Source organism: Capra hircus, chromosome 19, assembly GCF_001704415.2.
Source record: "Capra hircus breed San Clemente chromosome 19, ASM170441v1, whole genome shotgun sequence".
NCBI classification, from domain to species: domain Eukaryota; kingdom Metazoa; phylum Chordata; class Mammalia; order Artiodactyla; family Bovidae; genus Capra; species Capra hircus.
In genome coordinates, this window is record NC_030826.1 from 34,874,832 (window position 1) to 34,892,033 (window position 17,202).

Sequence of the window (17,202 nt, forward strand, 5' to 3'; positions counted from 1 at the left end):
AAGAAAAGAAATGCCAAAGAATGTTCAAACTACCGCATAAGTGCACTCATCTCACACGCTAGCAATGCTCAAAATTCTCCAAGCTAGGCTTCAATAATACATGAACAGAGAAATTCCATATGTTCAAGCTGGATTTAAAAAAGGCAGAGGAACCAGAGATCAAATTGCCAACATCCCTTTGATCACAGAAAAAGCAAGAGAATTCCAGAAAAGTATCTGCTTCACGGACTACGGCTGAAGCCTTTGACTGTGTGGATCACAACAAACTGGAGAATGAGATGGGAATACCAGAGCACCTTACCTGCCCACTGAGAAATCTGTATGCAGGTTAAGAAGCAATTGTTAGAACTGTACGTGGAACAACAGACTGATGGACTGATTCCAAATTGGGAAAGGAGTACATCAAGGCTATATATTGTCACCTTGCTTATTTAACTTCTATGTAGAGTACATCATGAGAAATGCTGGGCTGGATGAAGCACAAGCTGGAATCAGGATTGCCAGGAGAAATATCAGTAACCTCAGATATGCAGATGACACCACCCTTATGGCAGAAAGTGAAGAGGAACTAAAGAGCCAGTTGATGAAGGTTAAAGAAGAGTGAAAAAACTGGCTTAAAACTCAACATTCAAAAAATGAAGATCATGGCATCCGGTCCCGTCACCTCATGGCAAATAGATGAAACAATGGAAACAGTGAGAGACTTTGTTTTCTTGGGCTCCAAAATCACTGCAGATGGTGAGTGAAATTAAAAGATGCTTGCTTTTTGGTGACAAACCTAGACAACGTTTTAAAAAGACATTACTTTGCCAACAAAAGTTCGTCTATTCAAAGCTATGGTTTTTCCAGTAGTCATGTATGGATGTGACAGTTGGACCACAAAGAAGGCTGAGTTAAAGAAGTGATGCTTTTGAACTGTGGTGTTGGAAAAGACTTGACAGTCCCTTAGACTGCAAAGAGATTGAACCAGTCTGTCATAAAGGAAATCAGTCCTAAATATTCATTGGAAGGACTGATGCTGAAGCTGAAGTGCCAATACTTTGACCACCTAATGCGACTCATTGGAAAAGACCCTGATGCTGGGAAAGATTGAAGTCAGGAGGAGAAGGGGATGACAGAGGATGAGATGATTGGATGGCATCACCAACTCAATGGACATAAGACTGAGCAAGCTCCGGGAGATGGTGAAGGACAGGGAAGCCTGGCGTGCTGCAGTTCATGGGGTCACAGAGAGTCAGACATGACAGAGCAACTGAATAACAACAATATATACATACATATATATAATTTTATTTTTGGCTGTGCTGGGTCTTCATTGCTGTGAGGACTTTTTCTAGTTATGGCGAGTGGCAGCTACTCTCTAGCTGCAGTGTGAGCTTCTCGTTGCAGAGCACAGGCTATAGGGCACATGGGCTTCAGTAGTTATGGTTCTTGGGCTCTAGTTGTGGCACATGGACTTCGATGCTCCGCGGCATGTGGGATCTTCCTGGATCAGGGATCGAACCTGTATCTCCTGCACTGGTGGCAGATTCTTTACCAGTGAGCCATTCATTCTTACAGCAAGTAATTACCATGTGCACGCTTAGTGCCCAGTACTCTTAGGCACTAGAGTCACAGCATTTAGTAAGACAAACACTTCCTGGTCTGGGACTTCCCTGGTGGTCCAGGGGTTAATACTCTGTAATTCTAATGCAGGGTTTTGATTCCTGGTCAGGGAACTAAGATTCCTCATGCCCTGCAGTTGGTCTCAGTTTCCAGTCCACTGGGATTAACAACTATTTCCAGAGTGATAATAAATTAAGCAGAATGACATCATAGATGACTTGGAGGTTACAGGTGGTTAGGGGTCCTTTCAAGAGATGGCATTTGCATGGGGCCTGGAGGAGGAGTGTGCAAGGCAGAGCTGAGGACAAAGCATTGTGACTCAGTAACGTGACTAGGGTGACAGGAGAGATACTGGGTTTGCCTTCAGTTAGTCATTTCCTCTCTGAATATCACCTTTCTCAACTGTAAATGGAGTAGTCAGCGTCTAATTAGGGAAAAAAAAATCCACCCTAGGTATTTCAAACAAAATGGATTTAATACAGGGCATTGTTTGTGGAAGTGTTGGGCAGGCCAACTGAATCACTATCTTGAACACCTGAAACTTATTTAATTGTATAGTAACTATACCTCAGTTTTAAAAAAACAAAACTGCTTTCTTTTACCCAGAGACTGAGAGCTGTGTGTGCTGGTCTCTCCTGCCATCTAACTCCGGACTTTGAACCACCCAGGTTCACCTTGCCAGCCAGGCTGCCTTGAGGAGACCCTGCCTCATGCTGTGAGCAAAGAGCCCTCCCCAAGTCCAGATCGCGGTGGGCTTGTGCTGTCTTCTTCCCATCCAGGCCTCAGCACGCAGGCTCCTTGTTTGTATGCCTGGAACCTGTCCCCAGCCTCCTCCACAGCAGGTCCCATCCCCAGTGTGCGACAGATAGACAGTCAGCTGTGGGGATGGCAGCTCTGCAGGCTAGAGGAGCCTTGGGCCCCTGAGCTGCTGCTTGGAGGAAATCCTTGACACGTACGTGGGCAGGAGAGTGAGCAGACTCCCAAGAAGTGGCTGCAGGGGATACCAGAGGGGGAGGACCAGTCAAGTGGGTATCTGTAGCACCCAACACCCACCCCGGAGCCACCTGGCTGCTGGCTCCTGCCCTCCCTTCTCCCACTGGGACTTCGCTGAGCCTGTCCTGTCCCTGCCCCGTTTCATTCAGGTTCGGGTGGAGAGTAGCATGGGTTTTACTTCTAGAGCCCAGGCTGCCATAGGGCAGTTGCTGGACGTGTCCCCAGGGATCACCCTGCAAGGGCCCACCACAGGACACTGACGTAGGGGGGCAGGAACTGGGTATGGGTCCTGTTGGCCTCATCTTTCTGTAGCCTGCTGACCCCCCACTCCCAGCCTCCAATTCCCAATACCTGGTTTCTCACGGAGCTGCTATGGAAGCCAAGCTAGTCATGACCACAGAGGGCCCCAGGGGGACCTAGAGAACATGCTCCACCCTGGAGCCCTCAGGCTCCAGACTCCATCCCGTGTGTCCTAAGTGCTGCTGGCCCTGGCCTGCCTGAGTGCTCTGCCTCCCCCACTGGACAGAAGCCCCGAGAGGGTTCCTGGGGGAAGAGGGGCAGATGACATGATGTGACATTCTCCTCCTGGTCCCCAGGTCCAGCTGTTCCCAGTGAAGGGAACCTCCTGCTGGAGGCCTGACCATGACCTCAGTCAGAGGGGCCCATGCCCGGGAGGAGGTACAGGCGCAGCCAGCAGACCCCTGGATCCTGATGCCACCTGCACCTCAGGGCCTCACTTCCCTGCCAGTGAGGATGCAGGAGTCCAGACACCTGCCAGGTCTGCCCTTCTCGCTCCTCCCACTCCCGAGGGCTTCCCACCCCAGGCAGGGAGCCTGGCTGCCCTGGGGGTGGAGCGGAGGCGAGCACCCCTGCCCTTCCAGAAGCAGTCCTAGAGCCACACTGGGTCACACTTTTTATTGAAATGTCATGCACTCCGTCTGGAGACCAGCTCTGGCCCAGACGCCACCTGCAGCAGGTCCTGAGTGGGAAAGGCACATGGGTGGCCGCCTGTCTCAACTGGGTGAGACCTACCAAACGGTCCGGGCAGAAGAGCATGTGACCATGGGGCCATCTGCTGGGGGCCTGATAGGTCTCTGAGCTTTCCCGTTCCCTGCTGGCGGCACACAAACTGACCCACGTGACCTGCCTCCTGAGTGAGGGTTCCCCAAGTTTCCTGGGATGGGTGGGGCGGGAGGGTGAGGCTGAGACGTCACACAGTCGGGCTAGCACCGGCAGTGTCAGGATTGGGAGTGCTGCTGGAGGAGACTGGGGTTCCAGGGTTGGGTCTGCAGCACACCCACCTAATTGGGGGAGTTGGCCATTGCTGCTGTCAAGGGCCGTATTGAGAGCAGCGGCATTTTGTAAGGCAGCCTGAGGCAAGGGGGCCCAGGTTGCACCTGCAGAAACTGAGGACGCGCTGTCCCTGGCCCAGTGTCGCAGGGCCCTGGGGACCCTGTACATCCCTGGTTCAAGTACTAAGTGCTGTGTGTGCCAGCTGGCTAGCCAGTCACCCGCTGGGAGAACACAGGTGCAGGCTGGGGCATGGTGGGCCCCCTTGTGCCACCCAGCCCTCCGGTCCCTCCACATGCAACTTGCCCTCGGGTCCCCTGTGCCACTGTTGCAGGACACCCTCCCATGGACAGTGCCTCCTGGAACCAGGTTGTGTCGCCCAGAAGGCCGCAAAGGCATCAGCACCAGCTCTCTGAGCTACTGCAGAGTTTTCATGACGGAGTCTGTGCTTGAACATGGGGAGTGTGGATGGGGAGGAGGTGATGATGGAGAGGAAAATGGCCCAGAGCCTGGGCTGCCACCCTCATGCCCACTACCTACTCTGCTCTTACGCTGCACCAGGAGGGCACATGTGTGGCCTTGGAAGGGCTTCTCCCAAAGCTTTCTGCAAACACAGCCAGGGGCAGAGAGGGAAAGGGAGGGTGCTCTGCAACCTCTAAGAATTCCTGGAGGCCAGAAGGGGGCTGGGCACTGGGAGGGATGTGGGGGCCGAGGACAGTGACTCAGGGCTGCCAGGCCTTTGGACACATGTAGATGGAGATGTCCCCACTTCTGGATGAGATGTATATAAGTGGGAGCACCCTGGAGAGGACTGCCGAGGTCAGAAATGGAGGGGTCACTGGGGCAAGCAGTCCACCCCAGCCAGTGGCCTGAAGGGGCCGTGTCATCCCAGGGGTTCACTGTTAACTCACATCTCAGCCCCAGAGGGACGGGACTCCTGAGTTGCCCTCTGGCCCCACAGGGGAGCAGGCATGAATTCGGCCCTTGTGGGGAGGACACAGGAGGCTGTACTCTTAAGCTTCAACCAGCCCCCAAAAGAAGTCCCCAAAAAGGCAGGCCCCACAGAACAAAGGTGCCGAGGTGCTCCCCAAGCTGTTCCCAGGAAGGGAGTCTGGGAGGGGCCTCAGACTCCTGATGGGCCACGGGCTTGCAGGAAGGGAAGGACGCTCTGACGTGTGGCGTTTGCACAGGAATCCCTCCGAACTGCTTCTTCCTCTGGGTGGTGAGAATGGTTTGTGAAGGACAGCTTTATCCCTCCCACCCCAGCTCAAAGGTCCTTTTTGAGAAAGCTCACCCACAATGAGGGGCAGGGATCCCCAAGACACTCAGATAGAAAGGGGAGGGTGGGCATGGCGGTGGGGTGGAGGGAGAGGACCACTATCCTGCAGGGTGGGTTGCCAAGGAGACACCAGCCACGTGTGAATGCATGTGTGTATGTAAAGGAGACACCAGCCGTGTGTGTGTGTGTGAGCCTGAGCCTGGACTGGCACCCAGCCCACTCCTGGCCCTGTTCATCAGGGAGGGCTCCAGTGGTTTAGTCATCTCCTGCACCAGGCACACAGTCAAGAGCAGGGGCAGCATGGGGGCCACCTCGCTTGGCCCAATGCCCCTGGAAGTTGGCACACATAGTTCCTTATTGCTCCTCATCTGGGGAGAAGACCCCCTGCTGCCCCTCACAGAGCACGGAGCAGCAAGGGGGATCCGGCATGGCCAGAGGGACGCCCCCATCCACACGTTCTGATCTCGACTGCAGGCCCTCACGCCGTCTGCAGAGCAGGAACAGCCGGGCTCCGCTTCGCCATGGCAGCTGGACCACGGCCCATCCTTGGCCAGCCGCCTCCCAGGGCCACAGATGAGTGTCCTTACAAAAATAACTCTGAGTCCGTCCCCCGTGGGGACCAGGATTCCTGAGAGCACACGGAGGCCAGGGCAAAGCCTGGGGGTCCGATAGGCGGGCTCGAGCCCTGTGGAGCCAGGGCTATGGCTGCAGGCGCTCCAGGTACTGCGGTAGGGGATTCTCCTTGACGAACTTCTGGATGTACCAGCATGTGACATGGGCTCTCAGGTCCTCCTCCACCACAAAGTCCAGAGCGGCCTGGCAGCCAGGCAGAGAGAAGAGTGGTCAGAGCCCCAGTCCCTCACACCCCAGGCTTTCCCTTGGGTCTGCGATGGAGGCAGAGGTGCTGTCACCACTCCCGTTACAGCTGGGAAACCCAGGAAGACTGATAAACTGCCTGAGGGACATGGCAGGGAAGCGAGGGGGCCAGGGTCAGATCCACCCCGGGAGAACCCTCTTCTCCACTCATTCTTCACCGGATGCCTCCTCTAGGAAGCCACCCCTGTGGGCTGGATCAGGGCACCTGGGGCTCCCTCTGCTCCCAGCAGAGGTCGCTCAGTGTTCACAGGGATCCCAAGGCCAGCAGTAGGAGCAGTCAGCCTGCAGTTGTTGAACCAGTGGGTCTGGAACCGCCTGAGCACTCAGCACCCCACACACCTGACCCCCGGTTTCAGCCTGAGACCCTCTGGTGATAGGATTCCAATCTCTTCTCCCATTCTGCGGATGAACTGGGGGCTGCAAGTAAGCGCCCTCATGCCCATCAGATTCCCACCCCGCTCCTGTTACCCAGGGCTCCTTCTTGGTAACAGGATGGCCCCACAGACCAGCACAGAGCTGCCCCTGAAAAGGGCAGAGGGGCAGTAGAGACAGGAGGGTGGCAGAGGGCAGGGCCCCGAGCAGCTTTTAGGGGACTCACGGCCACCCTCACCCTTGGTGCCAGGCTCGGCCCCCTGGAGAGTTCACTGGGCACCTACCATCCATGCATGCTGGGTCCCAGCAGTGAGCGCCCCACATAAGGCAGGCGTCTGGGTCCCTGAGGGCCCGGCCTGGGAGGTGGGGGCGTAGAGGTGACAGGGGGTAGGTGGCAGTTGCAGCCCATGGGAGGGTGGGGCCTGGCCACCACTGGGCCTGGTCTCCTCTGAGTGGGGTCAGCCTCCATGCCCTACCTTGGCCAGGTGCTTGGCGATGCCGCGCCCACGGTAGGCGTCAGGGACCTCTGTGTGCTGTAGGTCCACGATCCGCTTGCCCACATACTCATAGAGCAGGACTGCCCGGTCATGACATCCTGTGGGGAGGGGGTGGGCGGGTGAGGCCCTGAACGAGCAGGGAAGCCTGGGGGGAGGGTCAGGGGTTCGGTGCTGGGTCTGGAATCACCTCTCCATGCCTCAGTTCCTCATCCACAAAGTATGGATGCAATGGAGCACTCCTCAGGAAGAGTGTCTGGAGGATTAGTTTGCTTAGAACAGCATCTAGAACACACCGAGCCCCATGTGGCCTTTTCTGCTATCATCAAGCTTAGCATCCCAGGGCTCCCGGTGCCCCCTAAGGCCCAGCTCTCTGCACCCCCACTGGAGCACCTGCCCAGTGCTATGGGAGCCCCAGGCCCAACACTGGATGTAGTGCAGGACTCAGCAAGTTGCCAACTAGCCCAGAGCCTGAACAAACCAGAGAGCTGGACCACCCACTAGACCCTGGGGAAGGTCAGAAGCAGCAGACACCAGCGTCCGCAGGAAAGTGACCAGGCCCAGGAGGCACAGGCAACTGACCTTCACACCCTCTCAGGCCTGGTGCACCAGTCTGCCCCATTCCCCTGCTGGAGAAACACTTAGCTGAAGTTCCAGCCTCTCAGCCAGCCTGTCTGTCTGTCCATCCAACCACGTGCTTACCCACCCCTCTGCACCCCTTGACAAAAGTTCACTGAGCCCGTCCGTGGCACTTCTCGGGAGCTGGAGACATGGCCACGAACAAGCCAGGCCAAGGTGCTTGGGGTCCTTCTCGCACATCTCTCAGATGCCAGTCTGAGCCTTCGGCAGGCCCATGGGCAGAACTTTCAATATCTGTCTGGAATCTGACCACTGTTCACATGTCCACTGGCCCCTGCACCCCCCATGGAAGCAGAGTCAGACCCCGCCCATCCTCAGCTCAGCGGCCTCCCCACAGCCCTCAGGGCCACCTGCCTCAGCCAGCTGCTCCCTCTTCCTGGCACCTCCCCTAGAGTCCCCCAGGGCTGGGTCCTCATTATTTGAGGTTAGCCCACGTGTCACCCCAGCATTTCAGGCCCTGGATCTGGCGGTAAGGCAAAAGCCTGAGCACCCATGTCCTCTCACACCCCATGTCAGCACCCCATCCACGCTTCCTTCAGCAAGCACCGAGGAACTGGGCTTTCTCCCCATCTGCTCACACTGCCTGCCCCCAGGCAGCCTGAGGGAGCCCATGACATCTGATCCACCCTCTGCTCAGGACCCTCCCAGGCACCCACCTCACCCAGAGTCAAGGCCAAGTTCTCATAATGCCTGCCACAGCCCCGCACCACCTGCCTCCATGCCTCTTGATGCCCTCTGTCCTGTGGCCTGGCTCTGTTTCTCCCCTCTCTGTTGCTCCCAGGACACATCAGGCACCCCAGGGCCTTTGCACTTGCTGCCCCCTCCACAAGGAGCACTCTTGCCACCGTAGCTCCCTTCTTTGCCTCCTTCTTGGGTGGTCCTCCTGGACACCTGACTCTAAACAACAGCCCTTGGGACTTGCCTGGTGGTCCAGTGGTTAAGACTCTATGCTTCCACTGCAGGGGGCAGGGTTTGATCCCTGGTTGGGGAGCTGAGATCCCACATGCCACGCAGTGTGGCCAAAAAAACAAACAAAAAGCACCGGCATCTTCCCAACACCCCAACCTTATTTCTCACAGGTCTTGTTCTTCAGGATGGTCTATGCTTTACTGTCCACTGACCCTCAGATGGCTGAGCCCCCAGCACTTACAATAATGTGTGGCACATGGTAAGCTCTCAAGAAGCACTTGTGGCATGAATCCTAGTTCTTCTACCTCCAAGGTGCAAGACTGCAGGCATGTTGGTCACTCTCCTAGCCTCAGTCTCCTCCTCTGTAAAATGGGCAGAGCAGCCCCTCCACCAACACTGCCAGCGATGCTGAGGATAAAGTAAGTGACTCCAGTGTGAGGGGCAAGCCGGAAACCCAAGGACTGAATGCACACAGCTGCTCTTTCCTCCCCAGACCTGGAACTTGCTGGGGACTCACCAGCCTAGCTCTGCCAGGGGATGGCTGGCACACACCTGTGCTAAGAGCCACAGGGCTGCTCCACCTCTCAGCCTCAGTGTCCACCTCTCTCACTGGGCACAGTGAGCTGGCTTCCAGGGCCTGGCTGAAACCATGGCAGGCCATTCCCTTCCCCAGCTGAGGCAGGGTGGGGGCCTGGGCACAGAGGAGCCCTCGGCCCACCCCTATACACACCCAGACCATTTCAAGCCTGGATACACAGCCCAGTCTTGTAGACTGGTGAGAACTTGGCCAAGGATCCTGGTCCACTTTAGAGTCAGCCATCTGAGCAGGAGGCGACAGACAGGACAAGTTTACAAAGGCAGCTGGGCTCATCCAGTCCTGACCCCAGCCAACTCAAGAGGGTGTCCCTAATGGCTGTACTCATTAGGGAAAAAAAGAAGGAACACCCCCAAAGGTCCCCTTTTTCTTCTTTCTCTGAGTGTTGAGGGTCTCCTGAACACCCACAAGGAAATCAGAGGCCTCTCAGGAGCCTTGAAAAGCCAGGGGGCCTCTTGGAATGAGAGTAGCAGGGGAGCCCCGAGAGTCACGGCCAGGTGCGCCAGGGTGGGCACTATAGCGGAGAAGAGGAAGGAAAAGGTGTTTGAGTTCTGGCCTGCGGGGGCCTCAGCTTACTCCTCTGAACACAGGGTGGTGACGGCCACGTCACGAGTGGGTTGTAACAGACGTGTGTTGGGGCCGGGTTCAAAGCCGAGCACAGCTAAATGGGGTCTGAGAAGGTGAAGTCCCAGCTCCGACAGAACCTCCAAGCGCAGGTGGGAGGAGTCAGCCCAGACAAGACCCTATTCGAGTTCTGCCCCTCCCCCCATTGCCTGACCTCAGGAAGCCTCGCCCTTCCCTCCTCAGACAAGGGCACAGTGGCCCATACGGGCCCATCCAGCTTGGGCACTACCATAGAAGGCCCAGCTGGGAGGGAGGAAAAAGTTATTAACAGAGAGGGGTGGGATGCAAGGAATTCAACCCTCCATTTCTCAATCAGGCGGAGGGGGCGTGGACTAGGAAGCGGTGAAGGGCTTGACTTGGCTTCTGGTTTAAGAAGTAATGCCCAATTACTTCCCTGGTGGTCCAGTGAGATCCCAATGCAAGGCGCCCGGTTGGTCAAGGAACTAGATCCCACAGGCCCCAACTAAAAAATCAAAATTGCCGCGACTAAGAGTTCGCATGCCGCAACTAAGATCCTGCCAGCAAAAAAAAGAAAAAAATCAGTAAAGCCCAGTCCACGTCCTCCAGCACTGACTACCTGCCGCAGGCGCTGTTCTGAACCTCACTCTTACTGGGGCATCCAATTCTTCCCACCAGCCAGGAGTTAATCCCACTGTAGAGGCGAGAAACGGGCGCACAGAGATGAGGCAAGTTGGCCAAGCCCCAAAGCCGCCGGGGTCTGAAGGAGACAACGTCCCTCCCCGTACCCGCCCCGCCCCGCCCCTGACGGACCGAAGCCCCTCCATCCGTCAGCCCCCGGTAGGTCTAGCAGGGTCTTCCAGCCCCCTTTGAGCAAAAAAGCGAAGGTTCGCAGGGGCAGCCAGAAGCCACTCAACACCGGGAATGGGGAAATGGCGGGACACCCGCTCCCCGGGACCTCGGCAGGATCCCGGAAAACAGCCGGGCCAAGCAGGTGCGGGTTCCCCCAGGCCGAGGCGGGACCGGAGCCGCCCGGCGCCTGCCTCCGCCGCTCCCGGGCTCGCGCCGCCCCGGGCGCCCGCCCCTACCTGGCCCGCGAGTGCGCCCCCGGCCCCGCGGCGCGCAGACAAAAGGCGGGGGCGGGCGGGCCCGGCGTTACCGTTGAGCCGGACGGTGAACTGGCGACGCCGACGGTCGTGCTCCACGCGGATGGGGCAGCCTTGCTCCGGCGCGCCCGGCGACGCTGCTGCCGGCGACTGCGCCATGGGCGCTCGGACCCGGGCCAGGGGCGCGCGGCGGGCTCGGTGGGCGGCGCGCGGAGCCGCACTGGGGGCGACCGCAGGCGGCGGCGCGGAAATTGACACTCGGCGGCGGCCGCAGCAACAAAAAGGGGGGAGCAGGAAATCAGCTGTGCGGTCACGTGCGGCGCGCGACCAGTGGGCGCGCAGCCGCTCTGTTTTGATACATTCCGTTCGCCTCTTAAAGGCGCAGCGCCGCGCACAGCTCTGTGCTGGGGCCTTTGGGCCTCTGGCCCCGACCTGCAGGAGACTCTGGGGGACCCCCAAGGACCCCGTCTCAAACACACGTTTCGACCTATAGGGCAGTTCTAACCGTCCCCTCGCAGCCACCATTTACTCAGTGCTTGCTGTGTGCCTGCGCACAGCAAAGCCCCGGAAGCTGCAGAAAGCGCTCATGAAGCCGAGAAGTAGGTGCGCTTGACACAGGCGTCTGGGGAAGACCTGCGAGGGTCACACACCGCTGGAACGATTGTCCCGAGAAGCCTGGCTTGCGATCTGGTGAAAGGCCACCTCTAACCCCAGAAACAAATGTGGGAAGCTCCTTGGAGATCCCTGGACCCACTCACTGGGTGGTGGGGGTGGGGGGATTGAGTCCCAAGAGGGCCAGGGACTTGCTTGAGGACACATAGGACTCTGGGTGGGTGAGTGGGGAACAGACTACATTTTTGAAACTGGACTGGACAACACCTCCCCCCCACCCCCTCCCCGACCACTGGGACCCAAAGCCGCCCACCGAGTCACGTGACTGCAGGTTTTATTAGTTTGCTGGTGAAGGCGTGAGCATGACGTCATTCCCACGTGACCACCGCCCAATTTAAGATGCCCATCGTTTGTGTTTCCCCCTCTAGCCATTGCCCTACCCTGTGACTAATTTGCTTTTCCTAAAACTTCATGTAAACAATATCATATAGTATGCCCTTTAAGGATTCAGTGTTGTTTTTTTCTTATAAAACATTTTGTGTCAGATTAATCCACGTTGCTGAGGGTATCTTTTTCATGACCGAGTAGTATTCCACCAGGTGCATATTCCACAATGTACTTATCTGCCTACTGTTGATGGGCGTTTGGGTTGATTTTAGATTTTAACCGTTAGGATTACACGTGCTGTGACCATTCTTGAACATGGTCTTAGGACCATGAGTTTTATGAGGACTAACCAGACCTTTTCCAAAGTGGCTACCTCATTTTACACTCCTGCCAACAGTTCTGAGTGCTCCGTTGGTCACCAGTCTCTAGTTCTAGCCGTTCTGGTGCACGTGATGTGGTGGCTCACAGGCGTCAGTATACCTTTCCCTGACGACCCCTGAGGCTGAACCTTCTTCATCCACTTCTTGGCCCTTTCGGTATCTATTTTTGTGGGCTTTTTTTTTTTTTTAATTGGAGTCTTTTTGTTGTCTAGTTAGGAGTCTTTGGTCGCATATATTTATTGAGAATATCCTATCATAGCAGACTTTTTTGTTGTTGTTTTAAAGGAAAACATGTGCATTGTATCACAGAGTTTGGAAACAAAACAGGGTTGAAGAGTGAGTCATCATTTACAAGGAAATAGAAAAGGATCCTGAGATCAGAGAGGGCTTTGACTTGAGCTGAATCAGGGCTGACTGCAATCCTGAAGATGTAACCTTGTGTATGTCTCAGGAGACTTCTTTGTCTCCAAAGAACTTGAGTGGTGTGGGGAAGCCAGACTGGCTTCTGGAAATCCCATCACCTGGCTGTGCCATTTCCCACTCTGGGACTTTGCACGTGCACTTCCGTTGGAATGTCCTTGTCGAAGCTCCCCTGCCAGCCCGGGTCCAGGGGAGATTCCAGGCAGGGCCGAGTGCACACCAGGTCCACCGTGAGAGCCCAAGATCCTCCCTGTTTTTGATTCCTCTATTTCTTCTCTGATTTTAAATGTCTGTTATCTTGTTGGAATCTTCAAATATTGCAGAAATCCTTTGTGGAACAAGGCAGTGGATCAATAAAAGAATGCAGCAAGAAATTGGTGTTTACAGAGTTGTCTATCTTTCGACCCCAAAGCATACTGGTTGTGGAGGAGCGTCTGGGAGGGGCTGCTGAATGAACCTGTGACCCCCCCCACCCCAAAGTTAGAAAGCAGAATCGGGTCCCAGAAGTCTTGGGTGGATGGTCCTGAAAGCCCTCATGACCAAGGCTGAGCAGGGCCACGCTGAGACTGGGTCCCAAGTATGTGAGCAGCCACTGTGTGCAGGTCACTGTCCTAGGGGTACCCAGCGAACAAATAGACCGGACTCCTTGCTCTTCAGGAGGGACGTTCTAGGGGAGGGAGACACCAAGCCAAGAAGGAAACAGAGACCAAGTGTTTGGAGCCTCAGTGTGGGGAGGGGTGAGTAGGTACCTTGGGAAGCTTCAGATGGTATTGAAGACCTCAACCAATTGTGGCTCATTCAGTGAAAGACTTGAAGGAGGTGAGGGACCCCAGTCCAGGCGGAGAGAACAGCCAGTACAAAGACCCTGTAGTGGGTTTAAACCCCTGAGGCCGCATGGGGTCTTCAGCTTTCATTCTTTTTTTTTTTTAACTTAAATATATTTTATTGTGTATCCTTGCAGATTGATCATTTATTCATTAGTAATTTACCAGAGATTGTAGTGGAGTTATTGATGACGTTACATGAACCAGCAACTTCTAGTGCCAGCCAAAGCACTGACCCCTGTGACTTCTCAGGGTATGGATATTTTTAATTTAGAGGATTCTTCAGCTTTCATTCTGAATCAGAAAGGGCTATTGGAGGATTTTAAGCAGATCAAGGATCTTGGGTTTTTGTCTGTGTCTTAATATGGGAAAATTTCAAACCTGTGTGTAAATAGAATTATAAAATGAAGCCCAGCACACTCATCATGGCTGAGGTTTTTGTTTCTGTATTTTTTCTTTCTTTTATTAAAAACAAATTTTAAGGTGGTGTTTTGTTGTGGTTGTTGTTGTTTAGTCAAGTTGTGTTTGACTCTTTGCGACCCCCATGGGCTATAGCCCTCCAGGCTCCTCTTCCATTTACTCCTCTTGCCAGTATTCCCAGGCAAGAATACTGAAGTGGGTTGCCATTCCCTTCTCCAGGAGATCCTCCCATGTTTCCTGCATTGGCAGGTGGATTCTTTACCACTGAGCCACTAGGGAAAGCCCAAGGTAGTGTTTACATACAGTGAAAATGATCCCTTTCAGCATGTAGTGTTTTTTGTTTAATCATTTATGTATTTTGGGCTGTACTTGGTTTTCATTGCTTTGCGCGGGCTTTCTCTAGTTGCAGTGAGCAGGGGCTACTCTTCCTTGAGGTAGCAGGCTTCTCAAGGCAGTGACTTCTCTTGTTGCTGAGCCCAGGCTCCAGGCACTTGGGCTCCGTAGTTGCGGCTTGAGTACCCTAGAGTGCGCAGTAGTTGTGGCGCACGGGTTTAGTTGCTCCAAGGTATTAGCATATGATTTTGACAAAAGTGTACTCCCTGCAGCTGCCATCACAACCCATTTATAAAGCGATTTTATGACCCCCTTAAGCCCCCAGCCCTCCCCTTCCAACTCTCCCCAACCCGACTGTTTTCTATCCCCTGATAGAACTGCATGGTGATCCTTCCAAAGGGGGCTGCAGGAGGTCTTTTCCACTGTTTCGAGGCTCCTGCCCACCACGTGGGTGTAGACTGTGCAGGGGGAGCACGAGGCTGAGGACCAGCCTGAGCTCCCAGTTCTCACAGAAACGCAGCAAGAACGGTTCCACAGATGAGTTGTGGCAGCTGGGCCTGGGTCCCACCATTGGTTCGTGGCAGAGTCCACTTCAAACCCAACTATTTTCTGCTCCATCCCAAATGTGAGTGGTTCTCCATGGGCCCCCAGTGGGCTCTGTGGACACTGGAAGGTGGTCTGACCCCACTGTAGGGCCAGGGGCCACCAGCACCAGGGAAGCAGCCACGCTTGATCTCAAATCCTGGAGGCCAACCCCCACGGCTTCAGGTGCCTGGGGACCCCGCTGCACGCAGCGCAGGTGGCGGGAGGGCTCGGCGCCCACACCACCCTGCCTCCTGGGCTCCAGGGACGAGAGGGACTGAGGCTGTGTGACGAGTCAGAGAAGAAACAGATCTAGAATTTGCACTGGTGGATCCAGAGCCTCGTGCTTAAGGGGTCAGAATAATGTCATCAAGTGTCTGATGTCCTATGGCAGCTCTGCTGTGGACCTCAGGGGCCCTCCACCCCCTCCCTCTGGCAGCCCCAGGCCTGTGTGGAAGGTGCAGGGGGTGGCGGGGGGGATGCTTGTGCTGACCCTCAGGCCCACATCCTCCCCAGGGAGTCCCACCATGCTTCTCTGGCCCAGCACCACCACCCGGGGATGGCTCCTCTCCCATTCTTCCTGCCTGAGTGGACGAACAAGGGGGCTGATTTGCAGTCTTCAGAATAAGCAGGAAAACACCCAGGAGACCAAGCCCCTCGCAACCCACCGGGTCCTGCCGGGTGGCCCTGATTCTACACCCAGAACTTGGCAAACAAGGCACTGAAGTTGTTGGTGTGAGCTCTTTACACACAGGAAGTATTCCCTTCCAACACAGATGGGCTCATGCTCACCGTCTTGTACTATAAAAATAAAAAACTATGAGCAAGTTCCTTAGGAAACCACAGAATCATTCTTTTTTTATGCTTTGAGTTTTTTTTTTTTCCTGTCTTTAATTTTATGTATTTATCTTGGCTGCGCAGGGTCTTCGTTGCTTCGAGGGGGCTACTCTCTAATTGCTGTGCACGGGCTTCTCATTGCAGTGCCTTCTCTTGTTGTGGAGCACGGTGGGCTCTGGAGCAGGTGGCCTTCAGTAGTTGCAGCTCCTGGTCTCTAGAGCACAGACTTCATAGTTGTGACGCCCATGCTTAGTTGCCCAGAGACATGTGGGATCTTCTCGGACAGGGGATCAAACCCATGTTCCCTGCATTGTGGATTCTCAACCACTGGACCATCAGGGAAGTCCCACAGAATCATTCTTTAAGGATATTCTTCGCCAGTCTATGTCTGATGCAGGATACAGCATGCTTGGAGCTGGTGCATGGGGATGACCCAGAGAGATGTTATGGGGAGGGAGGTGGGAGGGGGGTTCATGTTTGGGAACGCATGTAAGAATTAAAAAAAAATAAAAAATAAAAAATAAAACATTTTAAATCTTAAAAAAAAAAACTATGAGCATGAAAAAATGTAAATATAATGTGTATAATGCAAGTACATGTATTTACCTCTAAAATCCCCATTATTTGGGAATGTATCACTTAAGTTATTCATACCTATGAAAATTCAGAACGTGGAGCCATGGTACATCACTAGGAGAATAAATGTTTCTTCTTTGATATTTTTAACATAACTTTAAGATTAAAATATTTTATGTGTTGAAATAAAAAAAATAAAGACTTAACTTTATATCTAAAAAAAAAAAAAGGATATTCTTATGGTTAAGTTTTGATTATGTAATATTTTCACATGTTTCCAAAAGTAAAATAAGCCCCAGGGCCCACTCCACCTCCTTCTCCCACTTTCCTGGTTCTTTCCCATCTCCCAGAGTGAAACATTCTAGCTTTGTGAATTTTCCTGGTTTTCCATACATAAACCCACTAAATACAAACGTATATTCTTTCTTCCCCTTGCTATTTAACCCCAAAGTGAAGCCTGTCACTGAGCCATGGGGACCCAGTGACAGTCAGTGCCCGGTGCACGGTAGGTGGACACCATGACGACATTAGCAGATGACGAGGCCTTGGCAGTGCCCCCGCCCCTCCCCCACCCGCAACCCCGGGCTCCTGAGTCATTTCTAAATACAGCCTCTGTCGCCGCTGAGACTTCCTTAAGGAGACAATGACCCTCTGACACCCCGCGCTGGGCCGTCGCAGTGGGGGCCAAGGCTCTCGCTGCACTGAGTGCCCCCGGGCAGGGTCTCAGTTCCTCTCCCTCCTGCCTGAGGAGCCGGGGTCCCTCGAGCGAGGGCACTAGGCTGCTTGAGCTTCTCCTGGGCAGGAGGTGGCAGAGCCAGGACTCAAGCCCGGTGAGGCTGAGTTCGAGGCTGAACTTGCAGGTGAAGGAAAAACCAAAACCACTCGAGGCCCTGAGATCCTCTGGGGAAGATGGGGGTGGAGAGTGCGGTGGGCACAGGGAGGTGGGCCAGGTGCCAGGCAGGAGGGGGCAGTATGGACTGAGGTGGAGTGGGGTGTCCTGTCCTACCCGCTCCATCTGACGGGTCATGTACGAAACTTGTCCCAGATCTTCTGATTTTCCAGGAGGAGCTGGAAACAAAAATAAAGCGAGG

General features: G+C 54.6%; 1 protein-coding gene across 1 annotated transcript; it reads right to left on the bottom strand.

Annotated features, from left to right (window-relative positions):
- On the bottom strand, positions 3,499–11,016 carry NATD1 (N-acetyltransferase domain containing 1). Its single transcript, XM_018064826.1, has 3 exons — positions 10,794–11,016; positions 6,892–7,010; positions 3,499–5,983 (listed from the first exon to the last, which is right to left on the bottom strand). The coding sequence occupies exons 1-3, from the start codon at positions 10,897–10,899 to the stop codon at positions 5,867–5,869; spliced, it is 342 nt and encodes a 113-aa protein (XP_017920315.1). The 5' UTR covers positions 10,900–11,016; the 3' UTR covers positions 3,499–5,866.

Excerpts from the sequence above, each read along its gene's own strand:
- NATD1 (XM_018064826.1), bottom strand. The coding sequence starts at position 10,899 with ATGGCGCAGTCGCCGGCAGCAGCGTCGCCGGGCGCGCCGGAGCAAGGC. Across the intron at positions 7,011-10,793 it reads GTTCACCGTCCGGCTCAACG|GATGTCATGACCGGGCAGTC; the intron begins GTAACGCCGGGC and ends CCCTCCCCACAG. Across the intron at positions 5,984-6,891 it reads TCGCCAAGCACCTGGCCAAG|GCCGCTCTGGACTTTGTGGT; the intron begins GTAGGGCATGGA and ends CCTGGCTGCCAG.